This window comes from Hypanus sabinus, chromosome 9 (genome assembly GCF_030144855.1).
Source record: "Hypanus sabinus isolate sHypSab1 chromosome 9, sHypSab1.hap1, whole genome shotgun sequence".
Classification (NCBI taxonomy): Eukaryota; Metazoa; Chordata; class Chondrichthyes; order Myliobatiformes; family Dasyatidae; genus Hypanus; species Hypanus sabinus.
Genome location: NC_082714.1, coordinates 23,786,468 through 23,809,156, shown reverse-complemented (window position 1 = coordinate 23,809,156; position 22,689 = coordinate 23,786,468). Strand labels below are relative to the sequence as shown.

The 22,689-nt window shown below is 39.6% G+C and overlaps 1 protein-coding gene across 9 annotated transcripts in view; it reads right to left on the bottom strand.

Moving 5' to 3' along the window:
• The window catches only part of cfap70 (cilia and flagella associated protein 70), an 81,011-nt gene that overhangs the window by 49,190 nt on the left and 9,132 nt on the right, over positions 1-22,689 (bottom strand). For 8 of the 9 annotated variants that reach the window (XM_059979298.1, XM_059979295.1, XM_059979290.1 and 5 more), the window contains 8 exons: positions 20,623-20,799; positions 17,083-17,256; positions 13,675-13,769; positions 10,796-10,898; positions 10,114-10,248; positions 7,711-7,830; positions 6,233-6,313; positions 2,553-2,644 (listed from right to left, as the gene is read on the bottom strand). In XM_059979298.1, the coding sequence (XP_059835281.1) occupies positions 2,553-2,644; positions 6,233-6,313; positions 7,711-7,830; positions 10,114-10,248; positions 10,796-10,898; positions 13,675-13,769; positions 17,083-17,256; positions 20,623-20,799 (977 nt within the window). The remainder of the gene's footprint in view (positions 1-2,552; positions 2,645-6,232; positions 6,314-7,710; positions 7,831-10,113; positions 10,249-10,795; positions 10,899-13,674; positions 13,770-17,082; positions 17,257-20,622; positions 20,800-22,689) is intronic. The other variant, XM_059979299.1, reaches the window with a different exon arrangement.

Sequence of the window (22,689 nt, the reverse complement as noted above, 5' to 3'; positions counted from 1 at the left end):
GCAAATAATTGGGTCACCCCACTACCTTTCAGAGAACCATGCCAGTGCTTGCTAAACAACAAAGAGCAGGCAGTCAAGCGGTTCACGTCCTTGCAAAAAACCCTGAAAAGGAAACCTGAGATGCAGCAACAATACGTAGCATTTATGGAGAAGATCTTCTCTAATGGACATGCTGAAGTAGCACCGCCACTGAGGGAAGGCGAGGAGTGCTGGTACCTCCCAACGTTTGGGGTTTACCACCCACAAAAGCCCAATCAGATCAGGGTGGTCTTTGACCCCAGTGCTCAGTGCACTGGTGTCTCCCTTAATGACGTGCTCCTTACAGGCCCCGACCTTAACAATACCGTTCTCAGGATCCTGCTGCACTTCCGGAACGAGAAGGTCGCAATCTTAGCGGACATCCAGCAGATGTTCCATTGCTTCTTAGTACAGGAGGACCATCACAATTTCCTTCGTTTCTTATGGCACAAATGTAACTTACCTCGCACTATAGACAAATTGGCTCAGGCAAAGGACGTCATCTTCAAAGCAACTCAAAGAGCGGCTTTTGCAAGGGAGTTTTCGGCTCTCCAAGCTGATAAACCAATACCAAAGGATAGCACTTTGAGGAAATTCAACCCGATCCTGAAGAACAATATCATCTGCATTGGAGGCCGGTTAATACACTCCCAACTTCCAGCTGCAGAAAAGAGTCCAGTAATCCTGCCCAAAGACAGCCATGTGTCCTTACTGCTCACTCGCCATCACCATGAACAGGTAAAGCATCAGGGCCGTCACCTGACGGAAGGAGCAATAAGGGCAGTGGGACTGTGGATCTTGGGAGGTAAAACACTGATCAATTCAGTACTTCATAAACGTGTAACCTGCAGGAAACTGCGAGGCAAGTTGGAAGCTCAACGTATGGCAGACCTCCCACCAGAATGCCTCGAAGCCTGCCCTCCTTTTACATATGTGGGGCTCGATGTATTTGGCCCTTGGACTATCACTACGAGGTGCACCAGAGGAGGACAAGCAGAGAGCAAGCGGTGGGCCATCATGTTTAGCTGCACGAGTTCAAGAGCGGTACACATTGAGGTCATTGAATCTTTGAATACATCCAGCTGCATTAACGCTCTCAGGCACTTCCTTGCGCTAAGAGGCCCTGCAAAACAGTTAAGGTCTGATTGCGGCACGAACTTTGTTGGAGCATCAAAGGAGCTGGGGATGGACAAAATGGTGCAAAAGTACCTCAATCAGCAAGGATGCAACTGGGAGTTTAACACACCACACGCCTCTCACATGGGAGGTGCATGGGAGCAGATGATTGGTATCGCCAGAAGAATTCTTGATTCAATGTTTCTGCAGCAACGCACCTGATTGACCCACGAGGTGCTGGGCAGAGGTCACAGCCATTATAAATGCACGACCACTCCTACCTGTGTCTTCTGACCCGGAAAACCCCTTCATACTCTCGCCATCAATGCTCCTTACGCAGAAGGCAGGAGCTCCCCCTCCACCAGGGGACTTCTCTGATAAGGATTTGTACACAAAGCAATGGAGACAGGTCCAGGCTCTGGCAAATCGGTTCTGGTCTCGTTGGAGACATGAATATCTACCTTTGTTGCAACACAGACAAAAGTGGACAGAACCCTGCAGGAATCTTCAAGTTGGAGATTTAGTCCTGCTCACGGACAAACAAATCGCCCGCAACAGCAACTGCCACATTCCCTAGTAGGGATGGACATGTCAGGAAGGTTGAATTGAAAACTTCTGACCAAGGTGATGTGAAAATTTACCAAAGGCCAGTTACAGAAGTCTTATACTTCCATCTCAGATTCAGATTAGTTTATTGTCATATATCCTAGGATGCAATGAAGCTCCTTGCTCACATGAAGTTTGCAATGTAAACAGTATAAAATCAATAAATATAATGATAAGGGCAAAACAGAAAAATGGAGCAAAGATTGTAGAGCAATCATTCCAAATTCCTGACAACAGAAGCTAACTAACAGGTCAACAGTTCCTGATTTACCTGAATTAACTTTCAAAGATAGTGGAGTAACAAGTATTCTTTTAAATCTAAATAAACAGTGGAAGATTATTATTATTATTATTATTATGGCATCTGTAATGTTTCGCTTACTTCCATTAAAACCCAAAGTTTGCAGATGACACTACCATTCCTTACAAGTTTTGTTTTATGTTCCATTCTTTCGCACCTTTTATTAGCTATTCCTTTATTCTTTTCTTTCTGTTTACATGCTTTAGTCAATCTCTGGAAGACCACCTCCAAGGGGACAAGGGGATGGTGATTCTACCAAGTGACTTAACAGCATTGATGTTTCTTTGGTTGCTTGCCCTGAATATGACAGCTATATAATATATTTTCGGAGAATTTCATATCCAGTATCAGCCTGTATCAACATTGTGTTTTCTGATAATCCTATCCACTCGGACAGCGGGCAACGTTCAAAGAGAATATATTACTAACAACCAGAAGTTCATCATCAACAAGATAAAAATTGTTTATCTGGAAGAGCTGTGCATATTTTCTATTTAAAGCTAAAACCTACCTTTGAGCCAAATCCTCTCGAAGTCGCTTCTGGACCAGAGGTTTAGTTAGACTAAACTCTAGAACAATATAGGTCCTTGTCTCTGCATATTGCTAAAATATTAAATGTAAAAGTGAAAATTTTCCAAGTATGCAGAGCTCAGTCCTGCTAAAGAAAAATCAGTTAATTATTGTGCAAAAGTATATGCAACAATTTCAAAACCTAATATCCACAATTAATGAAGATATTTAAAGTTCATACATTAATGCTGTAATTACTATAGTGCTTTGGACTCCCCAGTTTTAAAAGATTATGTTTTGACTATTTTATTTAGAAGTTCAACATGGTATCAGGCCCTTCCAGCACAATGAGCTCACACTGCCTAATTATACCAATGTGATCAAATAACCTACTGACTTGTACATCATTGGAATGTGGGAAGAAACTAGAGCACCTGGAGAAAACTGAACACAGTCACAGTGAACCCATGTCACTAGTGCTATAACAGTCTGATGCAAACTGCTACACTACTGTGTCACTGATAATGCTTTATAGCCTGTGCTATATCAGGAGGCCATGTATAAAATATTTGGAAGGTTGATTAAGACTTGCAACAAAATTTCTTGATGCATCTTGCTTATTTGTGAAACATTCCAACTACAGACAGTTTCAGGGAAGCCTATTTAAAAAATATTACATTGTTTTTCACTATGGCCTTCTGCTTTTTTTTTTGGGCTACTTTTGTGTTGCTATGTACCTTCCATAAAATCTACGTTGACTGCTTCTTCAGTTTCTGTGCTTGTCAATGCTCTTGTAGCATCTAATGGCCTCCTAGTAAGCATCAGTTTTGTCCAATAATTGCATGCAAAAATGCCACAGGAAGGGGAGTACAAGTTGATGGAAATGAACAGGTGAAACAGATTCTTGGAAGGAGGAGAGAGGGCGAGAAGCAGGCAGAAGGAACACTAGCTTCAGAATGCTAAATGTCATCGAAAACCTTGGCAAGCTGCTATAGATGTGTAGAGGAAAGTGTGCTGACAGGCTGCATTATGACTTGGTATGGAATGCTTTTGAGCAGAAATCCTACAAAAGATAGTGGATTCGGCCCAGTACATTATGGGTAAAATCTTCCCAGCTATTGAGCACATCTACATGAAACTTTGCCGTAGAAAAGCAAATTCCATCATCAAAGACCCTAGCCATACTCTTTTCTCACTGCTGTCATCAGGCAGAAGGTACAAGAACCTCAGGACTTGCACCACAATGTTCAAGAACAGTTACTACCCCTCAACCATCAGGCTCTTGAACAAAAGGGGATAGCTACACTCACTTAAGGATTCTGTTACCTCATACTCGTTATTTATTGCTATTTATTTATCTGCATTTGCACTGTTTGTTTTCAGTTCCTAATGTCTATAGTTTACAGTTACTGTTCTATAGATTTGCTAAGTATGCTTGCATAAAAAAGAATCTCAGGGTTTTATGTGGTGACATGTATGTACTCCGATAATAAAGTTTACCTTGAACTTTGAATGGGGATGCATATGCATATATGTACATATCTGGTGGTGGAATTTTGCTGTAGGTAATGGAAATTGCAGAGGATTATTTCACTCTATCAGCCTCCAACATCAGTAATCATCCTCTGTAGTTTTTCCAATTTAGTGTATTGCATTTGATGCCTTGTATTTTATGTAGAGAAAACGCGTGGAACAGGCCCTTCTGGCCCACCGAGCTGCTCTGCCCAGCAATTAACAGTTGCCTAATCACAGCACAATTTACTGTGACCAGTCAACCAACTAACCAGTTCATCATTGGACTGTGGGTGAAAACCCATGCAGATCATGGGGAGAACGTATAACCTCTTTACTCCCAACAGTGCTAGAATAAAACTCTGAACACCAGAACACCCTGAGCTGTAATAGTGTTGCGCTAACCACTACGTGCCTATAGTGCTTGTGCTGATAGTGTTCTCTCATCTACATTGGAAAAATCAAAATGTTGAGTGTATGACTTCTTTGTAGAACACCACCTTTCAATTTGTAAGAGTGATTCTGCACTTCCTGTTACTTATTACTTTAATTTGCCATCTCAATCTTATTCTGATCTCTCTGCCTTAGTCTCTAATAAGCTTCCCAAGGTGCCAAATACAAGTTCAAGAAACAGTACTGTTCTGCATTTAGAAACATTATGACCCTCAGGACGCAATGCCAAATTCACAAACTTTGGATGTCCAGCTTTTCCCCTTATCCTGTTGTGGTGAACTACATATCCCTGTCTGGACATGCCCCCTGCTGACTGCTCCTGTGTCCCCTCCCACTGACCGTGGCTTCTCCCACAGATTCCGGTATAAAGGCGATTGAGGCCTGAGCCTGGCCCTCAGTCTCCAGGATGTAGTATGGTGGTCAACTACTGCTTGTTCTTTCTTCCAGTCAATAAAAGCTGATATCTCGCCTCACATCTCAGAGAGTTATTGATGGTGCATCACCTGTGTCAGTACTAGCTAGATCTCACATAAAAAATAGTAGGCAAAACTAGGAGAGCTCTAGGCTCACAATACTAGCTTCCTGACCTTCATATGGAGTTTTCATGTTTTCCATGACTCCAAGGGTTTTCTCTAGGTGCTTTGATTTCTTCCTACATTTCAAAGTTGAACAGGTTAATATGTTAAACAGCCACTGTGAATTGTGTAGGTGAAAAGAGTACCAGGGTGCTAGGGGAGAGTGGTAAAGCTGGGAAGAATACATTAGTGAAAATTAGTAATGTAATGGGAAAGCTTTGCGAGCATATACTTTCTTAGCTGAATGACCTCCTATAATGTAACAGAATAAAAACAAGGAAGTTCACAGAGGAGAAATATATATAAATATAAATAAATAAGAACTTTCACCTCCAAAATTAACTCAGTTTTCCCTCTCTCTGTGAAAGTTTCCTGATCACTCTGGTTTATTTCAGATTTCTTACTATTTGGTTTGATCTGCAGCTTAATTTCCAAATGGTTTTTTACTACTCCCAACTTCCATTACTTACACTCCTCCAAACAGATCAGCTATGATTAAGCAGTATTCATTTACCTCTTACGTGGCATTGAAAGCAACTATTCAGGTCACCTATTTTACTCTGATCTGCATCCCATCGTGTATATTCCTTTTATTCTTTCCATTCCGATCCCTCCCTACAACTTTAAGCACAATTGTTTTCTCACTTTTACAGTTCTGGTGAAAGATCATTGATCCGAAACATTAGCTGTTTCTCTCATCATGGATGCTACTTGACCTGCTGTGCCTACCCAGCGTTTTCTGTTCTTACTCTGCCATCATATGCATCTACTTAAAACTTGATTGCATAATTTGCCTCTAGCCTTACCACAACCAAAGTGTCACTGAAATATTGTTGTTCATTTAGAGGAACAATTGTTCAATTATTTTTTTCTACCCAACCTTCTATTACCCACCTTCTATAAGTTTTAATGTCATTGAAAACATAATGCTGTCTCAGTCCTATGTTAAGCACTCTTGGATTATTGCCTCATTATATTTAACATTCTTATCATTTTGTTGAAATTACACATAACCACCCTGACTTATCTCCAAAATCTCTCATATTTCAATCAGCCGATTCAAATGATAAGAAGAAAGAGATGGAAGAATATTTCATTGATGAAAAATCTCAATGCAGGTTACAGGTTTTAGTAGACATACATCTCCTTCCACGTTAAGTGAGTTTGAAGCTTCATGTTCAAATCCATGTTCTGTGATAAATGACTTCACATTCACTGAGCTCTACAAAAACAAACAAAACAAAATAAAAAGGTAATGAAATACATCGGTAAATTAAAACCAATGATATTTCTCATTTTCTGAAAAACAGCGGGATTTTTCTTTCCAGTGTAAGGTACCACACCAGTTAAATGAGGCAAAAATCTTTTATTTTTCAAAAAGATTTATCCAATTAAATCTCACATACGCAGAATTAATCCAATTTTGTTCCCCACTGAGGATCAAATTTTGATTTGTCTTTCAATACAAGTGGACTAATTTACTAATTTTTGCTAAATGGTATGCTTTTCTTTTGCTTTTATGCTGTCTTTGGCTTTCCTTGTCATGCACAGTTGTTCCTTTCTCCCTTTAGAATGAACTGATCCTGAGTCTTTTAAATATTCCCAGAAGCTCTCGTGATCGCTGCTCTACATTTGCCTGTTAGAGTCCGTTTCCAATCAATTTTGGTCAGCTCCTCTCTCACACCTCTGTTTATTCAACTGTAAAACCAATACAGTCAATTTTATCTTCTCCCAAAATGCAGGGTGAATTCTATCATATAATTGTCACTGTCTCCGAAGGGTTCCTTTATTTTAAGTTTGCTAATTAAGTCTAGTTCATTACACAGCACCCAATCCAGCATTGCCTTTTCCCTAGGGGGCTTGACAACAAGCTATTCTAAAAAAAACCATCTCACAGGCATTCCATAAATTCCTTCTCTTGGGATCCAGCACCAATGTGATTTTTCCAATCTACCTGCATATTGAAATCACCTGTAACCACTATGACATTGCCTTTTTTACATGCCTTTTCTATCTCCTGTTGTAACTTGTACCCCATATTCTGATTGCTGTTCAGAAGCCAGTATATAACCCCATCAAGGATTTTTTACCCTTTCAGTTTCTCAGCTCCATCCAGAAGGACTCTACATCTTCTTATCTTATGACACCTGTTTCTAAGAATTTGATTTCATTTTTTACCAACAAAGCCACCCCTTGTCCTATCCCTTCAGTATAATGTGTATCCTTGGATGACGTTCTGTGACACCCACAATGCCATACCTGCCAGATTTCAGCAGCACTACAAGATCCTCTACATTATTTCATATACTGCAGGTATTCAAATCTAATTATCTTCAGTCCTGTATTTAGCACCCCACTTTTCAATTTTGTCTCCATATTGCCTAAAGTTAAATTCTTATCCCTTTCTAAACTTTTTGGAGACATCAGAATGCAGAATAAGTAATAATTGATTTTAATAAGCAATCGATACAAAACACTAACATTAAAGGAGAGTTTAGGAAGAAAAATAAATAGTTTTAGTAGAACACTGAATGAAAAAAAATCTCTGATAGCATGTAGTACATTATACAGCTCAAATGAATCAATGGCTTATAAGAATCTTTATAAGGTACATCCTACCTTCCTCCCGGTTTCCCTTATTGTCCTTTCATCCTTGGGTTTACTAATAGACATTTTATGATGTTGAGGATGTCCCTTCCCTCCAGGTGTCTCCTGTGAGAAACTCTTTTTACGTTTTGTCTGAATCATATATTAAGAAAAGATTATTGGTTAATTATAATTATTGGTTATCTGGGGAAAGAAATAAATATACATATTAAAGCAATTATGAACTCCATGGAGCATGTGGGGATCTTCTGATATCCAGGCATCCTTCCTTTCTTTCTTTCTTCTTTTTTTTTCTATAGGGATATGTTAGGGGGGAGGGGTTGATAATTTTTATTTCCTTTCTGTAACCTATTTGAAAATTCAATTAATTTTTTTTTTAAAGAAAAGAGAGCATCATGATCTGCTATGAACAACCATGGGTGCCCATCCCACCCAAGAAGTAATGTTCTATTGGAAAAAGTAATGGAAATAATTATCCAGATCTACTTAAGAATACAGCCTGATCCGACAGCACAGTGTCATGATGGGCATCATGGTATTGTAGTGGTTAGTGCAAAACTTTACAGTGCCAATGATTACTGATCAGAGTTCAATTCCTGCAGTGGTCTATAAGGAGTTTGTACGTTTTCCTGGTGACTGCATGGGTTTCCTCCGGGTGTTCCAGTTTCCTCCCACATTCCAAAGACATTTGGTTAGGGTTAGGGTTACCGGTAAAAAGCAGTAAAAAATTGCTGTAGGAAGTGTGGTGACATTTGTGGGCCTCCCCCAGCACAATCCTCAGACTTCGTTTGTTGATGCAAACAACACATTTTACTGATGATTTGATGTACGTATGACAAATAAGGCTAATCTTTAATGTCTTTATAAGGACAAGCTGGAGTCTCTACCATTAAAAAGATCAATTAAAAAGATGGATGGAGCTGGATGGAGCTGTAGGTTGTCGAAGGTTACAAGAGGATATAGACAGGCTGCAGAGGGGGGCAGAAAAATGGCAGATGAAGTTCAATCCGGACAAATGTGAGGCGATGCATTTTGGAAGGACAGAAGACTGAGTACAGGATTAATGGTTAGTTACTTAAGAGTGTGGATGAACAAAGGGACCTTGGGGTTCAAATCCATACATCCCTGAAGGTCACTGTGCAGGTTGATAGGGTAGTTAAGAAGGCCTATGGGATGCTAGGCTTCATAATCAGGGGGATTGAGTTCAAGAGTAGAGAGGTCATGTTGCAAATCTACAAATCTCTGATGAGACTGCACTTAGAGTATTGTGTTCAATTCTGGTCACCACATTATAGGAAGGATGTGGAAGCTATGGAGAGGGTGCAGAGGGGATTTACCAGGATGTTTGGAGAACAAGTCATATGAAGCAAGGTTAGCAGAGCTGGGACTTTTCTCTTTGGAGCGTAGAAGAATGAGAGGGGACTTGATAAAGGTCTACAAGATTATGAGAGGCATTGATAGGGTGGATAATCAGTACCTGTTTCCCATGGCACCAATAGCAAACACCAGAGGGCATATGTACAAAATTAAAGGAGGGAAGTTTAGGGGAGACATCAGGGGTAAGTTTTTTTTACTCAGAGGGTTGTGAGTGCCTGGAATGACATGCCAGGGATGGTGGTGGAGGCTAAAACATTAGGGGTTTTTAAGAGCCTCTTGGACAGGCACATGGTTGAAAGAAAAATGGAGGGTTATGGGGTAGTGTGGGTTTAGTACTTTTTTTTAAGGATTATATGGGTCAGCACAACATGGAGGGCTGAAGGGCCTGTACTATGCTGTAGGGTTCTATGGTTCTAACAATACACTAACTTAGATGCTTCACTACAATGTAAGCTACACCATAGAAACAGCAATCTGACCTTTAATGTCAGTATAGTGAGCTTACAAGTGAGCAATAAAGGATTGCATGGTCAAAGTCTCAACTTCCACTGCAGCAATAATAATTTTTACCTGTACTGATCGTTGTAATGGATAAACAGATATTGACATGGAGATAGCCTGTTCTGGAAAGGATATGTGCAAAGCTGTATGGAAGGTTGGAATTAAGATCTTAAAATTTCCTTACGGGCATAGCAATGCCCTAAGTATTCTGATGAATTTATCCATACCACTGTATATTACCCTCCATCATTTCATATTATGATAAAGGATCTTTGACCTGAAATGTTTTGCTTCCCAGGCATGCAGCCAGGCCTGTTGAATGCCTGTGTTTTTATTTTATATTCGAGATTCTCAATGCCAGGAGTGCGGCATGTTTCTTTTCCTTTCATATTCTAACAAGTTAGCATTCACTCTAATGTTTCTAAGCAGCATGGCAGAAAATGGGAGTTTATTCTACATTTGTATAAGAAATTTTATAGGTCTACCCAGACATTCCTATCCAAACTAATGCAGATCCTGTTAGTACATCAACTTTACCTTTTCAAATATTTCAGCCTCATTATAAGCAACTATTGGATATGCTCCTCGAATCCGCCTCACACCTGGATACAGTAAAGGTGCCATATTTATATATGCTATTCCATGAAAGGAAATAGGACCCTCATCCTCAGCCTGCAGATAATATAAATAAAAAGATTACCACAAAGATTTGAAAGATGAACATGAATTCTGCTACAATATATGTTATTGACTTTCCTTTGACTGAGGGATTTTCATTTCTGGTATCCATTCATGCCTGTCAATTACTTCAGGCTAAGAAGCCATGGGATAAAAGAAAACCTTCAAGCAATGAAGCTTTGATTTTGGAAAACCTCTAAAGTTCAAGAGCAATTTTAATTGTCATTCAACCATACATGAATACCCATGGATACAGTCATTGTTTAAAAATGACCTGAATGAAAATTATTGCCAATCATAAAATGAAATGGAATCCTTACAAGAGATAAGAATATTGTCAAGATAGCCTTGCAAGCTTGTATTAGATGTGATCATAAGCAAGAGTGATCATATATTTGCTATAATCAGTATTCTTTTTGAAAAAAGTAAAAAAGGCATTCAGCAAAATTACCATATTATTCTGCAAGTAGTGTATTAAAAATAGCTCATTCAATCCTTTCTGCCCCTTTTATAAATATGACTCCAGGAATAATTAACTGACCTTATCTATTTTACTGCCTTTCCCTCCTTTAGTCGGAGCAGTTAATGGCACACGCTTGACCTCCACAGGTAAGTAAGCTGTGTCTGCTATATGCTTCTGTAAACTGGAAAAGGGATTTAATTATCCAAACTTTTAAAAATTAGATAAATTACTCTTGGTGTTTTACTTCCATAAGACCATAAAATATTGGAGCAGAATTAGGCCATTTGGCCCATTGTGTCTACTCCACCATTTCATCATGGCAGATCCAATTTTCCTCTCATCCCCAATCTTTTGCCATGTCTCAGTATCCCTTCATGCACTGAACAATCAGGAATCTATCAACCTCTGCCTTAAATATACATCAAGACTTGACCTCCACAGCTGCCTATGGCAAAGAATTTCACAGATTTACCACTTTCTAGCTAAAGAAATTCCTCATCTCTGTTCTCGAAGGACGCCTCTCTACTCTGAGGCTGTGTCCTCTGGTCTTAGACTCTCCCACCATAGGAAACAACCTCTCCATTTCTTTTGATATAATCTATGAATATTGGTATTGGTTTGTTATTATCATGTATAGTGAAAGGTTGTCTTGCATATTGCCGATACAGATCAAAATCATTAAACAGTGCAATAAGGTAGAAAAAGGTAAAATAACAATGCAGAATAAAATATAAACGCTACAGAGAAAGCACAGGGCTGGTAAACAATAAAGTGCAAGATCACAGCAAGGTAGATTGTGAGGTCAAGGTACTTTGACCATATCCATCGACAGCAAAGGGAAATTCAACTGGACTTACACCTCTGCGAACATTTTTATACAAAATATCAGCCAAATAATTTGGATGGAGATCTTTTATCTTGTCATAATAATATGTTTTAGATTATCAACCAATTTTAACACCAAGCCTATATAATAATATTTTAAACACCCTTTGCTAAAATAAAACGTTTTTTCATCAACATGCATAATATCCCCTTAAAGATCTCTACTTCAAGGAAAACTATAAGATACAAAAAGAAAACATACTTTGCAAGACAGATCACAGCTTAATGAGGGTAAGAGATCGTGTTGAAACTTACTTCAGTTATAGAGTGCAGTAACAAACATTACAAAGGAAGGGAAATTTGGAAGGCAGTTCAAACTTGTATATTGCAGATAGGGAGATATAAAGAGAATAGACTTTTCTACAGAGATCAAAACAGTGCATTGTATGAATTGATATTGCACCAACAACTTGAACTGAAGACACAATCCCTATTTATGCAATAAATTGTAACGACATCAAGCAAAACTAGACTATAGGCTATTTCATCCAACTTTCCATAAATTAACCTCAATTTACCATACCTCTAAGTTACAAAACATTGGTCACAAAGTATTGAGTCTATTTCTGGAAACACAATTCTGGAAGTATTTAAAGGTATTAGAAAAGGTACAGATATTTATTAGGATGGTTTCAGGAATTAAAACTTCAGGAATAAAGTTAGACTGGAGGAAGATGAGAGAATATTTGATGTAGGTACAGTACACATTTATATTGAGTAAATAGAGAGGAACCCGCTTCTTTGTAGATTTAAAGTAATGAGCCAAAGATTCAGATTCAGTGAGGAAAAAAATATTTTTACTTAGATTAATTATGATCTCACAGCCTCAAAGAATGGTGGAAACAATGATTCAGAGTTTTCTAAAGGGGATTAGATAGACCCTTGAGGGAAAATAATTAATGAGATCAACAGGGCAGGAACTAGAGAATGAAAATAAATAGTTCTGATACAGGATTTAAACACAAAACAGTTCATCTTCAGATGCTACTTGACCTGCTGAGTTCCTCCAGCAGATGGTGTTCTGCTGAAAAGGAATAGATTGCTTGATAGGAACTCAACACAGCTGATGGGTTGAATGGCCTTCTGTGCTTTAATAGTTCTCCTGTTCAATGATTACATAGTGGAGGTAGTGTGACCTACCCTGGTAATATTGCCTGAAAGATTAGGCAAATGATAAATTTGGCATCAAATCAGCATTGCACACAGACGGACAACACTACATACTTTGGCATTTGAGAGTGACTGCAATTGCTGCTATCACTCCCTTTATTGCCATTGGCATAAGTTGAGCCATGAATGCAAATGAGCACAATGCATATTTGAATAATTTGCTAACCATATAACTTAAATTTTTTTACCTGAACATGGTTCAAAGGATTCTTGAAGGCATAAAGCATAATAAAAACTTAAAACTCACTTTATCTTAGGTAGACTGTCAGCTAGAAAGAAAGAAATGCCTAAAATATATAAATCAAATATACTTTGTTGCACAGTTTCAGGATTCTGCTCCAACAAAATTAAGACTCCTCTTGCCTAAAATCCAATCATGGAAAGGGAATTATTGGCTTCCAAAGTACGTACTTGAAAAAAAATTGAAATGCATCATGCATTCAGAAATTTCACCATACAAAATAAATGCATGTCAGGCACATACTTTCATTTTTCTCTCCAGAGGGAGAGATTGTGAAAAGCACAATATATTTTATAGATGTTGACAAGTCCCTACAAAATACTAACATAATTGTGGTCTGGAAGTTAGAACTTCAATTATATATAGTTTTTTTATTGAGTGAAAAACATTTTTGTGAATTTTTTAATCACCACCCTCAGAAAGAATGTAAATTATTCTAGCAGTACAACTCTTCCACTTCAAACAATAGAAATCTTAAAAGCCACAAGGACAGTTATTTTCAAAAACTAAGATGTGATTTCATGATGACAGCAGAGACTTTAATTCCTGTCATTTTTGCCTGGATTCAACTCCAGAGTCCAGAAACAAAAAAACATAATACAAGTGGTTATTCAACCCAATTCCTGTTTATACTAAAATTTATATAAGATACAGTAGTTACCTCGACAAAGCCTCAGGCTCCATAAAGCAGCGTCGCTCAATGTTCCATGTGACACGCTTCTTCAAATTTTCTGCCTCTGTTCTAAATGCCCAGTCCTGGATAATAATTGAAAGATGTAAAATTCTCAGATCTGTCTTTTGTTCTGTCAGGAACAAATCTGTATCAGATGAAGCCGTTTTGGTAAATACCACAAAGTGTTACTACAGGTGTCATCTGTAACGTTACTAATTAAACTATATTCAACAATCCAATCAGCTGGTTGTGCTTTATTAAAGTATGACCATCCTTTCAAGTACGTTCCTTCAGGTAGCTTTGTTGTTTTCAATCGGGCCCTGTGTCTTCAAGACACAAAAAATGCTGGAGGAACTCAGCAGCCCAGGCAGCATCTATGGAAAATACATTTCTGGCTGAGACGTCAACTAAACTCTTTTCCATAGATGCTGCCTGGTCTGCTGAGTTCCTCCAGCATTTTGTGTATGTTACTAGGATTTCCAGCATCTGCAGACTTTCTCTTGTTTCTATATCTTCAAGAGCTCATTTAACTGTTGTTTACAAACAAGTGACAAAGTGAAATCAGCAAATTTGATCAGTCCAACTTTTGTTAAGGAACAGCTGATAAGGAGTTGAGAAGAGCTTAATATGTTGGGGGAGCTTTAAAACACAATTTTTAATTCAATTTGCATCATTATTCCAGCTTGAGCAATAGTAGTGATGGATTAACAGAGAACAAAAGAAATATCTACCTCAGCTTCTAAGTATGTATAGAATGTCAATTTCATTGCAGAACAACTTTGGGCTGCTGTCTGGTGTTACTTGATTCTTTGGATTTGGCCAATAGTGACATGCAAGGTGCAGATGGTTTATCCCTTACTTTTCTCCTCTGCCTCAAGCAAACACATACCTATTTTTCCAGATACACAAGAAATGCAAGCTGGTAAAGCCATGGAAGAATCGTTAAAAAAAAGGATGGTGAAGAACATCCTCAGCTTGATCTTGCACTCCCAGCCTAGAGCTCAGAAAATGAAACCGTACTATTGTTTGCAACACATCGTAGATGTACTCTTTACATTATGCCATAATAGGAACATGCGGTCTGAAACAGACTTGGAGAAACAGAGCATAAACAGCAGCTATAAGGAAGGTGCAATCAGCTATAAGTTCGGCACAAGACACAGGTAGGGCTATCAGCAGGAGAGTATCAGGAAACAGTGAAAAACTTGCTGCACTTACTGCAAAACTAGACTGCTAAAAAGATTGTATTTCAAAACAAATTATCTTGAGTACATGACTTTGCACAGAGCTGGATCCAATTCTTTCCAAAGGAGAGGTACAGCTAACCCTTTTCACTCACTATATTCAACCCTAAATCCAATTGCAATGAAACTCAAACTGAAAATGTCATAACCTCTTTGCAGCATAAACAAAGTTCTCTCCAACATCTTAATGTTCTAATTCTGCACAAGGTAAATAGAGAGATGCAAAGTCAGCCAACTATTATCACATTTAAAGGAATTTGAGCTCTCCAGTGATCCACATTTACTTATAACAAGAATCATTGAATCAACCATCAGGGAAGTGGCAGCAATCCTATGCAGCAGAATCAATTAGCTTAATCTATAACTTTGGAGCTGCTTCCTGCACCCAAGTGAAGCTCATCAACTTCATTAATTTTGCCTCCAACTTCTGCCCTGCCCTCAAATTTAGCTGGTCCATTTCTGTCACCTCCCTCCCCTTTATTGACCTCTCTGCCTCTAACTCTAGAGACAGCTTTTGGACTGATATATTATAAATCCATGGACTCTCACAGCTACCTGCACTATACCTCTTCCCACCCTGTTACTTGTAAAGATGCCATCCACTTCTCTAAATTTCCCTATCTCCACGTCATTTACTCATAGGATAAGGCTTTTCATTCCAGAACTAAGCTCCTTCTTTCTTCAAAGAAAGGGACTTCCCTTTTTCTACCATCAAGGCTGCCTTCAAATGCATCTTTTACATTTAGTGCATGTCTGCTTTCACCCCCATCCTCCTGCCACCCCACCATGGATAGGGTTGCTCTTGTCCTTACCTACCACCCCACAAGCCTCTGCATCCAGTACATAATTCTCTGTAACTTCTGCCATGTCCAACAAGATCCCATCACCAAGCATATCTTTTCCACACCCCCCCCCCAACTTTCTGCTTTCCACAGGGATCGCTTCCTACGTGACTCCCTTGTCTATTGGTCCCTCCCCATTGATCTCCTTGCTGGCACCAATCCTGCCCCTACATCTCCTCCCTCACTAACATTCAGGGCCCCAAACAGTCCTTCCAGGTGAGGCGACACTTCACCTGCGAGTCTGTTGGGGCTATCTACTGTGTCTAGCGCTCCCGGTGTGGTCTCCTGTACATCGGTGAGACCCGACATTGATTAGGAGATCGCTTTGCTGAGATCTCCCAGTGGCCACCCATTTTAATTCCACTTCCCATTCCCATTCTGACATATCAATCCATGGCCTCCTCTTCTGTTCAGATGAGGCCACACGCAGGTTGGAGGAGCAATACCTTATAGTCCATCTAGGTAGCCTCCAACCTGATGGCATTATCATCGATTTCTTGAACCCATCCACCTCTCCTTCACTATTCTCCATTCCTGTTTCCCTCTCTCACCTTATCACCTCCCCATCATCTCCCTCTAGTGCTCCTCCCACTTTTCCTTCTTCAATGGCCTTCTGTCCTCTCCTATCAGATTCACCCTTCTCCAGCCCAGTATCTCTTTCACCAATCAACTTCCCAGCTCCTTACTTCAACCCTCCCTCCTCCTCCAGGTTTCACCTATCAGTTTGTGCTTTTTCCTTCCATTTCCCCCCCCCCCCACCAGACTTTCTTACTCTGACTCCTCATCTTTTCTTTCCAAGTCCTGATGAAGGCACTCGGCCCAAAACGTTGACTGTGCTCTTTTCCATAGATGCTGCCAGGCCTGCTGAGTTCCTCCAGCATTTTGTGTCTGTCGTTTAATCTGTAACATCTTTTTTTTTATAACTCAAGAAATTAATCACAATGCTGTGCTTTATGTGGCGTTGTTACTTTTAGATGCATTTCAATCTTTACACTAGATCTTTTTGCTCCACTAATCAATTTAGCAGGTTATTTTCCAGTAAGTATGCAATATCCTTTTTCTTCTGAATAAATATACTACCTCACAATTACCTATTTATAGGTCATTTGTCCTATTATCCTTGTTCCGTATTTATGAACCTTTTCCTTTATTTTCGTGCAGTCCATGGTATTGACTACCCCCCATAATTCGCTGACATCCACAAATTTTGAAATTGTATTTCTGATTTCTGAGTACATTCATATGAGTGGCTGACAACAGTGATTTCAGCACTGATCTTAGTATATTACATTGCCTGCCTTAAGTCTTACCTCTTTGCTGTTTAGTTCCCCATCTTCATCTTCATATGGAGAAACCTCAATGAAGGAATCTGGAATATTCTGAGCCCCAAATGCAACAATGTTGCTTATTGGCCATCTCTTTGGTCTTACACTGATCTCCTTTTCCCCTGCAGCTTTCAAAATCCCATTAGAAAAAATCACCTTCTGAAATAAAATTCAGTTGACATAATTAAATAATGCCATTTCAGTTCCTTTGAACTGGTTAGATATTTAGGAAGTTAATGCTTGCTGAATTTAATATGATTAGCTGAATATTTTAAGGAGATTTGAATTTTTTTTAAACAATAAAAATACTGAATTTCAATAAAGTTTTGGTTAACTCATACAAAAATTCTATGCATAATTTTGGTTTTATTGTTAAAAAAAAATACATTAGACCAAAGGTATAGAAGCCGAATTAGGCCCTATGGCTGATCCAATTTTTCTCTCAGCCCCAACCTCCTGTAACCCTTCATGCTCTGACAAATCAAGAATCTATCAATCTCTGCCTTAAATAGATATAAAGACCCAGTCCCTATAGCTGCCTGTGGCAAACAACTCCACAGATTTGCCACTCTCTGGCTAAAGAACTTCCTCCTCATCTCTGTTCTAAAAGGAAGCCCCTCTATTCTGACGCTGTATCCTCTGGTCTTAGACACTCCCACCATGGATTCTCTCCACATCCACTCTATCAAGGTCTTTCACCATTCGATTGGATTCAATGAGGTCACCCATCATTCTTCTGAATTCTACTGCATACAGGCCCAGAGCCATTAAACACTCTTCATATGATAAGCCACCAAATCCTGGAATCATTTTCGTGAACCTCCTTTGAACTCTCTCCAGTTTCAGCACATCCTTTCTAAGATAAAGGGACCAAAACGGCTCACAATATTCCAAATGAGTATACTTCCCAAGTATACTCACAATACTCCTGATGCTGTATTCCATCTGCCATTTCTTTGCCCATTCTCCTAATCTGTCTAAGTCCTTCTGTAGCCCCTCTACTTCCTCAAAACTACCTGCCCCTCCACCTATCTTTATATCGCCTGCAAACTTTGCAACAAAGCCATCAATTCCATCATCCAAATCATTGACATATAAAGTAAAAAGAATCGGTCCCAATCAGAATTAGACCCCTGTGGAACACCACTAGTCACTGGTAGCCAACCAGAAAAGGCTCCCTTTATTCCCACTCTTTGCCTCCTGCCAATCAGCCACTGTTCTATCCATGCTAGAATCTTTCCTGTAATACCATTGGCTTGAAACTTGTTAAGCAGCCTCATGTTTGGCACCTTGTTAAAGGCTTTCTGAAAATCCAAGTACACAACATCAACCAATTCTTCTCTGTCTATTGTGCTTGTTATTTCTTCAAAGAATTCCAACAGTTTTGTCAGGGAAGATTTTCCCTTGAGGAAACCATGCTGGCCATGGCCAATTTTATCATGTGCCTCCAAGTACCCTGAGACCTCATCCTTAATAATTGACTCCAACATCTTTCCAACCACTGAGGTCAGACTCACTGGCCTATACTTTCCTTTCTTCTGCCTCTCCCCCTTCTTGAAGAGTGACATTTATGATTTTCCAGTCTTTCAGAACTATTCAGGAATCATTACTAACACCTCCACAATCTCTTCAGCCACCTCTTTCAAAACCCTGAGGTGTATGCTATCTGATGCAAGTTACTTATCTACCTTCAGACCTTTCAGTTTCCCAAGAATGTCTCTCTTGTAATGGTAACTTCACACACTTAATGACCACTGACACCTGGAACTTCCACCATTCCACTAGTATCTTCCACAGTGAAGACTGATGCAAAATACTTATTCAGTTCATCCACCATTTCCTCGTCCCCCATTACTACCTCTGTATCATTGTTTTCCAGTGGTCCAATATCCACTGTTTTTACACATTATGTATCTAAAGAAACTTTTGGTATTCTCTTTAACATTATTGGCGAGCTTACTTTTGTTTTTCATCTTTACCTTCTTAAAGACTTTTTAGTTGCCTTCTGTTGGTTTTTAAAAGCTTCCCAATCCTCTATCTTCCCACTAATATTTGTTCTATTATATGCCCTCTCTTTGGGTCTCGGCCCGAAACGTCGACAGCGCTTCTCCCTATAGATGCTGCCTGGCCTGTTGTGTTCTACCAGCACTTTGTGTGTGTTGTTGTTTGAATTTCAAGCATCTGCAGATTTCCTCGTGTTTGCTCTTTGGCTTTTATGTTGGGTTCCACTTCTCTTGTTAGCCATGGTTGTGTCATCTTGCCTTTAGAGTACTCCTTCCTCTTTCGGATGTACTCTATATATCCTGTGCTTTCTGAATTGCTTCCAGAAATTCCAACCATTGCAGCTCTGACGTCATCCCTGACAGTGTTCTTTTCCATTCAATTCTGGCCAATTCCTCTCTCACACCTCTGTAATTCCATTTACTCCACTGTTATACTGATACATCTGACTTTAGCTTCTCCTCAAATTTCAGGGTGAATTCAATCATATTATGATCACTTGCTCTTGAGGGTTCTTTTACCTGAAGCTCTCTAATCAATTCTGGTTCACTGTACAACAGCCAATCTAGAATAGCTGATCCCCTAGTGGGCTCAACTACGAGCTGCTCTAAAAAGCTATCTCATTGGCATTCTAGAAAGTCCCCATCTTGGAATCCAGCACCAACCTGATTTTCCCAATCTACCTGCATATTGAAATCCCCCATTACTACTACTTTTCCTTTTTAGTTTGCATTTTCTATCTCCTGTTATAATTTATAGACCACATCCTTAATACTGTTTTCGGGTCTGTATACAATTCCCATCAGAGTATTTTTTTTCACCCTTGCAGTTCCTTAGCTCTAACCACAATCTCTACTAATTGTTCTGGCACTCTGGATCTCATCTCACTGCAACTCTAGTTTAGCAAACCTTCCTGCTAAGGTATTAGTCTCCATCCAGTTCAGGTGCAAACCATCCTTTCTGTACAGGTTCCACCTTCCCTTGAAGAGAGCCCAATGATCCAAAAATCTTCTGCCCTCTTTCCTGCACCAACTCCTTACTTACATATATAACCAGATAACCATATAACAATCACAGCATGGAAACAGGCCATCTCGGCCCTCCTAGTCCGAGCCGAATTCTTAATCTCACCTAGTCCCACCTACCCGCACTCAGCCCATAACCCTCCACTCCTTTCCTGTCCATATACCTATCCAATTTTACCTTAAATGACACAACTGAACTGGCCTCTACTACTTCTACAGGAAGCTCATTCTACACAGCTGTATAAGCTGTATAATCTCCCTAGACCATTACTTAGCAAGTGGTGAGGAAATAAATTATGCTACTACATGAAGTGGTTGAGATGACTCACAAAGGTATTAGATTGATCAGGTTAAATGGATGAGGCAGAAAGACATGTTAATAGGGTAAAATGGTGGAAGGGAGTTTAGTTTGTGAGTAAATACCAAATGAGTGAACTATTCTAGTGCTATTTACAATCAATGCAAGGTACTTTCCTGGAAAATGGGGTTCTCTGTTTACCTGAGGAGCTCCTGGAAGAAATGGTGCAACTGTATAATTAAATTGTGGTCCTGTGGGATTCCAGCTCTCAGGAACTGAATAGGCAGACTCTGCAGTGATCCTCAGCAAATTAGATGCTTCTAATTGAGCTTCAGAAAGCAAAGGCTCTGGGACAGACACAGTAACTTCCAGTAAAACCTGCATATAAAACATAGCAACTGGTAAAGTGCAAATATTACAAAGTTATACTACTAATTATACTTACTTTATATCTTTAGCATAAACAGCTCATTAGATTCTAAAGATCAAATTTCCAAACTTGATGGTGGTAAGTTTGACGGATTTTTTTTCTTATTCTTTCCAATCACATGGGAATTCCTTATGAGCTACTCTGGAACCAAGGTGGTCAAGATATTTGTTTTCAATCATTTAGTTAGGCTACAGCTAAATAGTGCTTGGATAGCCTGAGTCACTATGTTACAGCAATGCTGTAACAATTTGATAAAGAGTAGTGACGATACACTACGATATTACCAGAGAATGATATTGCCGGAGAATTTTGAGGAGAGATCGAAAGCAGTTAGTTGTTTCCCTTAAAACAAAGATTGAGGGGAGATGAGGATGTCTATGAGAATCAAAACAAGCCCCTTTCCTTCCTCCCATCAACACTCACACACAGAGACAAACAGTCCTCCAATCTTAGTACAGACCACATCCATTCTTGAGGCTTCCTGTGGTCAGGGTTAACCATGAATGTTGTATCCTGGCTGTCTACATATACACAATCCAGGGCAGTACAAAATGGAGAGCATGATGTTGCCCATGCAGCATGCTCCCCCTCTCCACACAGCTTACGAATCTCCCAAAGGAATGGCAAAAACTGATATAGTTTGTAACCAATGGCATTGCAAGAGTAGCCAGTCAGTACTTGACTCCACATAGGACTGCCTTAGGAACTCCAGATTTTTCCTTGGGTTTACTCCCAAAGCCTTCCCCATGAATGGGTATAGCCGCATGGCAGCAAAGGTTTGAGATCAGAGTTTTCCTTCTCATAGATGAGCTGCCAACTATGGCAGACAAGCCCCATCTACCCAGAGTCAATGGTTTTAAGGCATCAGTAACCTGCCTTTGCCCTTGTCAGTAGAAACAGTTCTGCCAGGCTTAATAGCTAAGCCACATGTGAAGGCCAGGAGCTGGACTTGGTTGTTAGAGGCTACCATCCCCCCCCCCATTCCCACCCTCCACTCAGCCATGACAATTTCAAGAACCTGCCTCCATTGGACTAGTGGATTTGCACATACAGACGGTCCTCCTTATCCGCGGATTCCACATGTGCGGGTTCAACCAACCGCGGATCAGGAAAACCCGATAGTTCTCTCTCCAGCACTCGTTTGAGCATGCACAGACTATTTTTTCTTGTAATTATTCCCTAAACAATACAGTATAACAACTATTTACATACCATTGACATTGTATTAGGTATTATAAGTAATCTAGAAATGACTTTAAAGTACAAGCAGTCCCCGGGCTATGAATGAGTTCCATTCTTGAGTCCATCTTTAAGTCGGATTTGAAGTTGGAACAGGTACATCAGGTATTATTTAGCGTCAGTTAGTCAAACATTTTTCTTAGTATATAGTACATATTTTACCTTTCTATGAATATAAAACACTTAAGAAACACGTATTTCAATAATTAAACCATTGCGTTGCTTAGTAATAATTGTAGCTTTCATCGGGGCGGGGCCTTTCACATGCTCCATTAAAATTGTTCCAATCGTTGAGTGACTGTAGCCTAATGCTTTTCCAATGACCAATGGCGTTTCACCTCTTTCCGATCGCTTTATTACTTCCACCTTATTTTCAATCGTGATCATGATTATTTTTGTGATCAGAAACACTGCAGATTCAGAGCTGCGCTGGTCCTAACGTCCACCGCACTGAGACACATTAAATAAAGTCCAGGAGTTCACTGGGTCCTAAAGACCACCGCACTTAGACAGCTAAATAAGGGACTTGAGCATCCGTGTTTTTTTGTATCCGCGGGGTGTCTCAGAACCAGTCCCCTGCGGATAAGGAGGGCCGACTG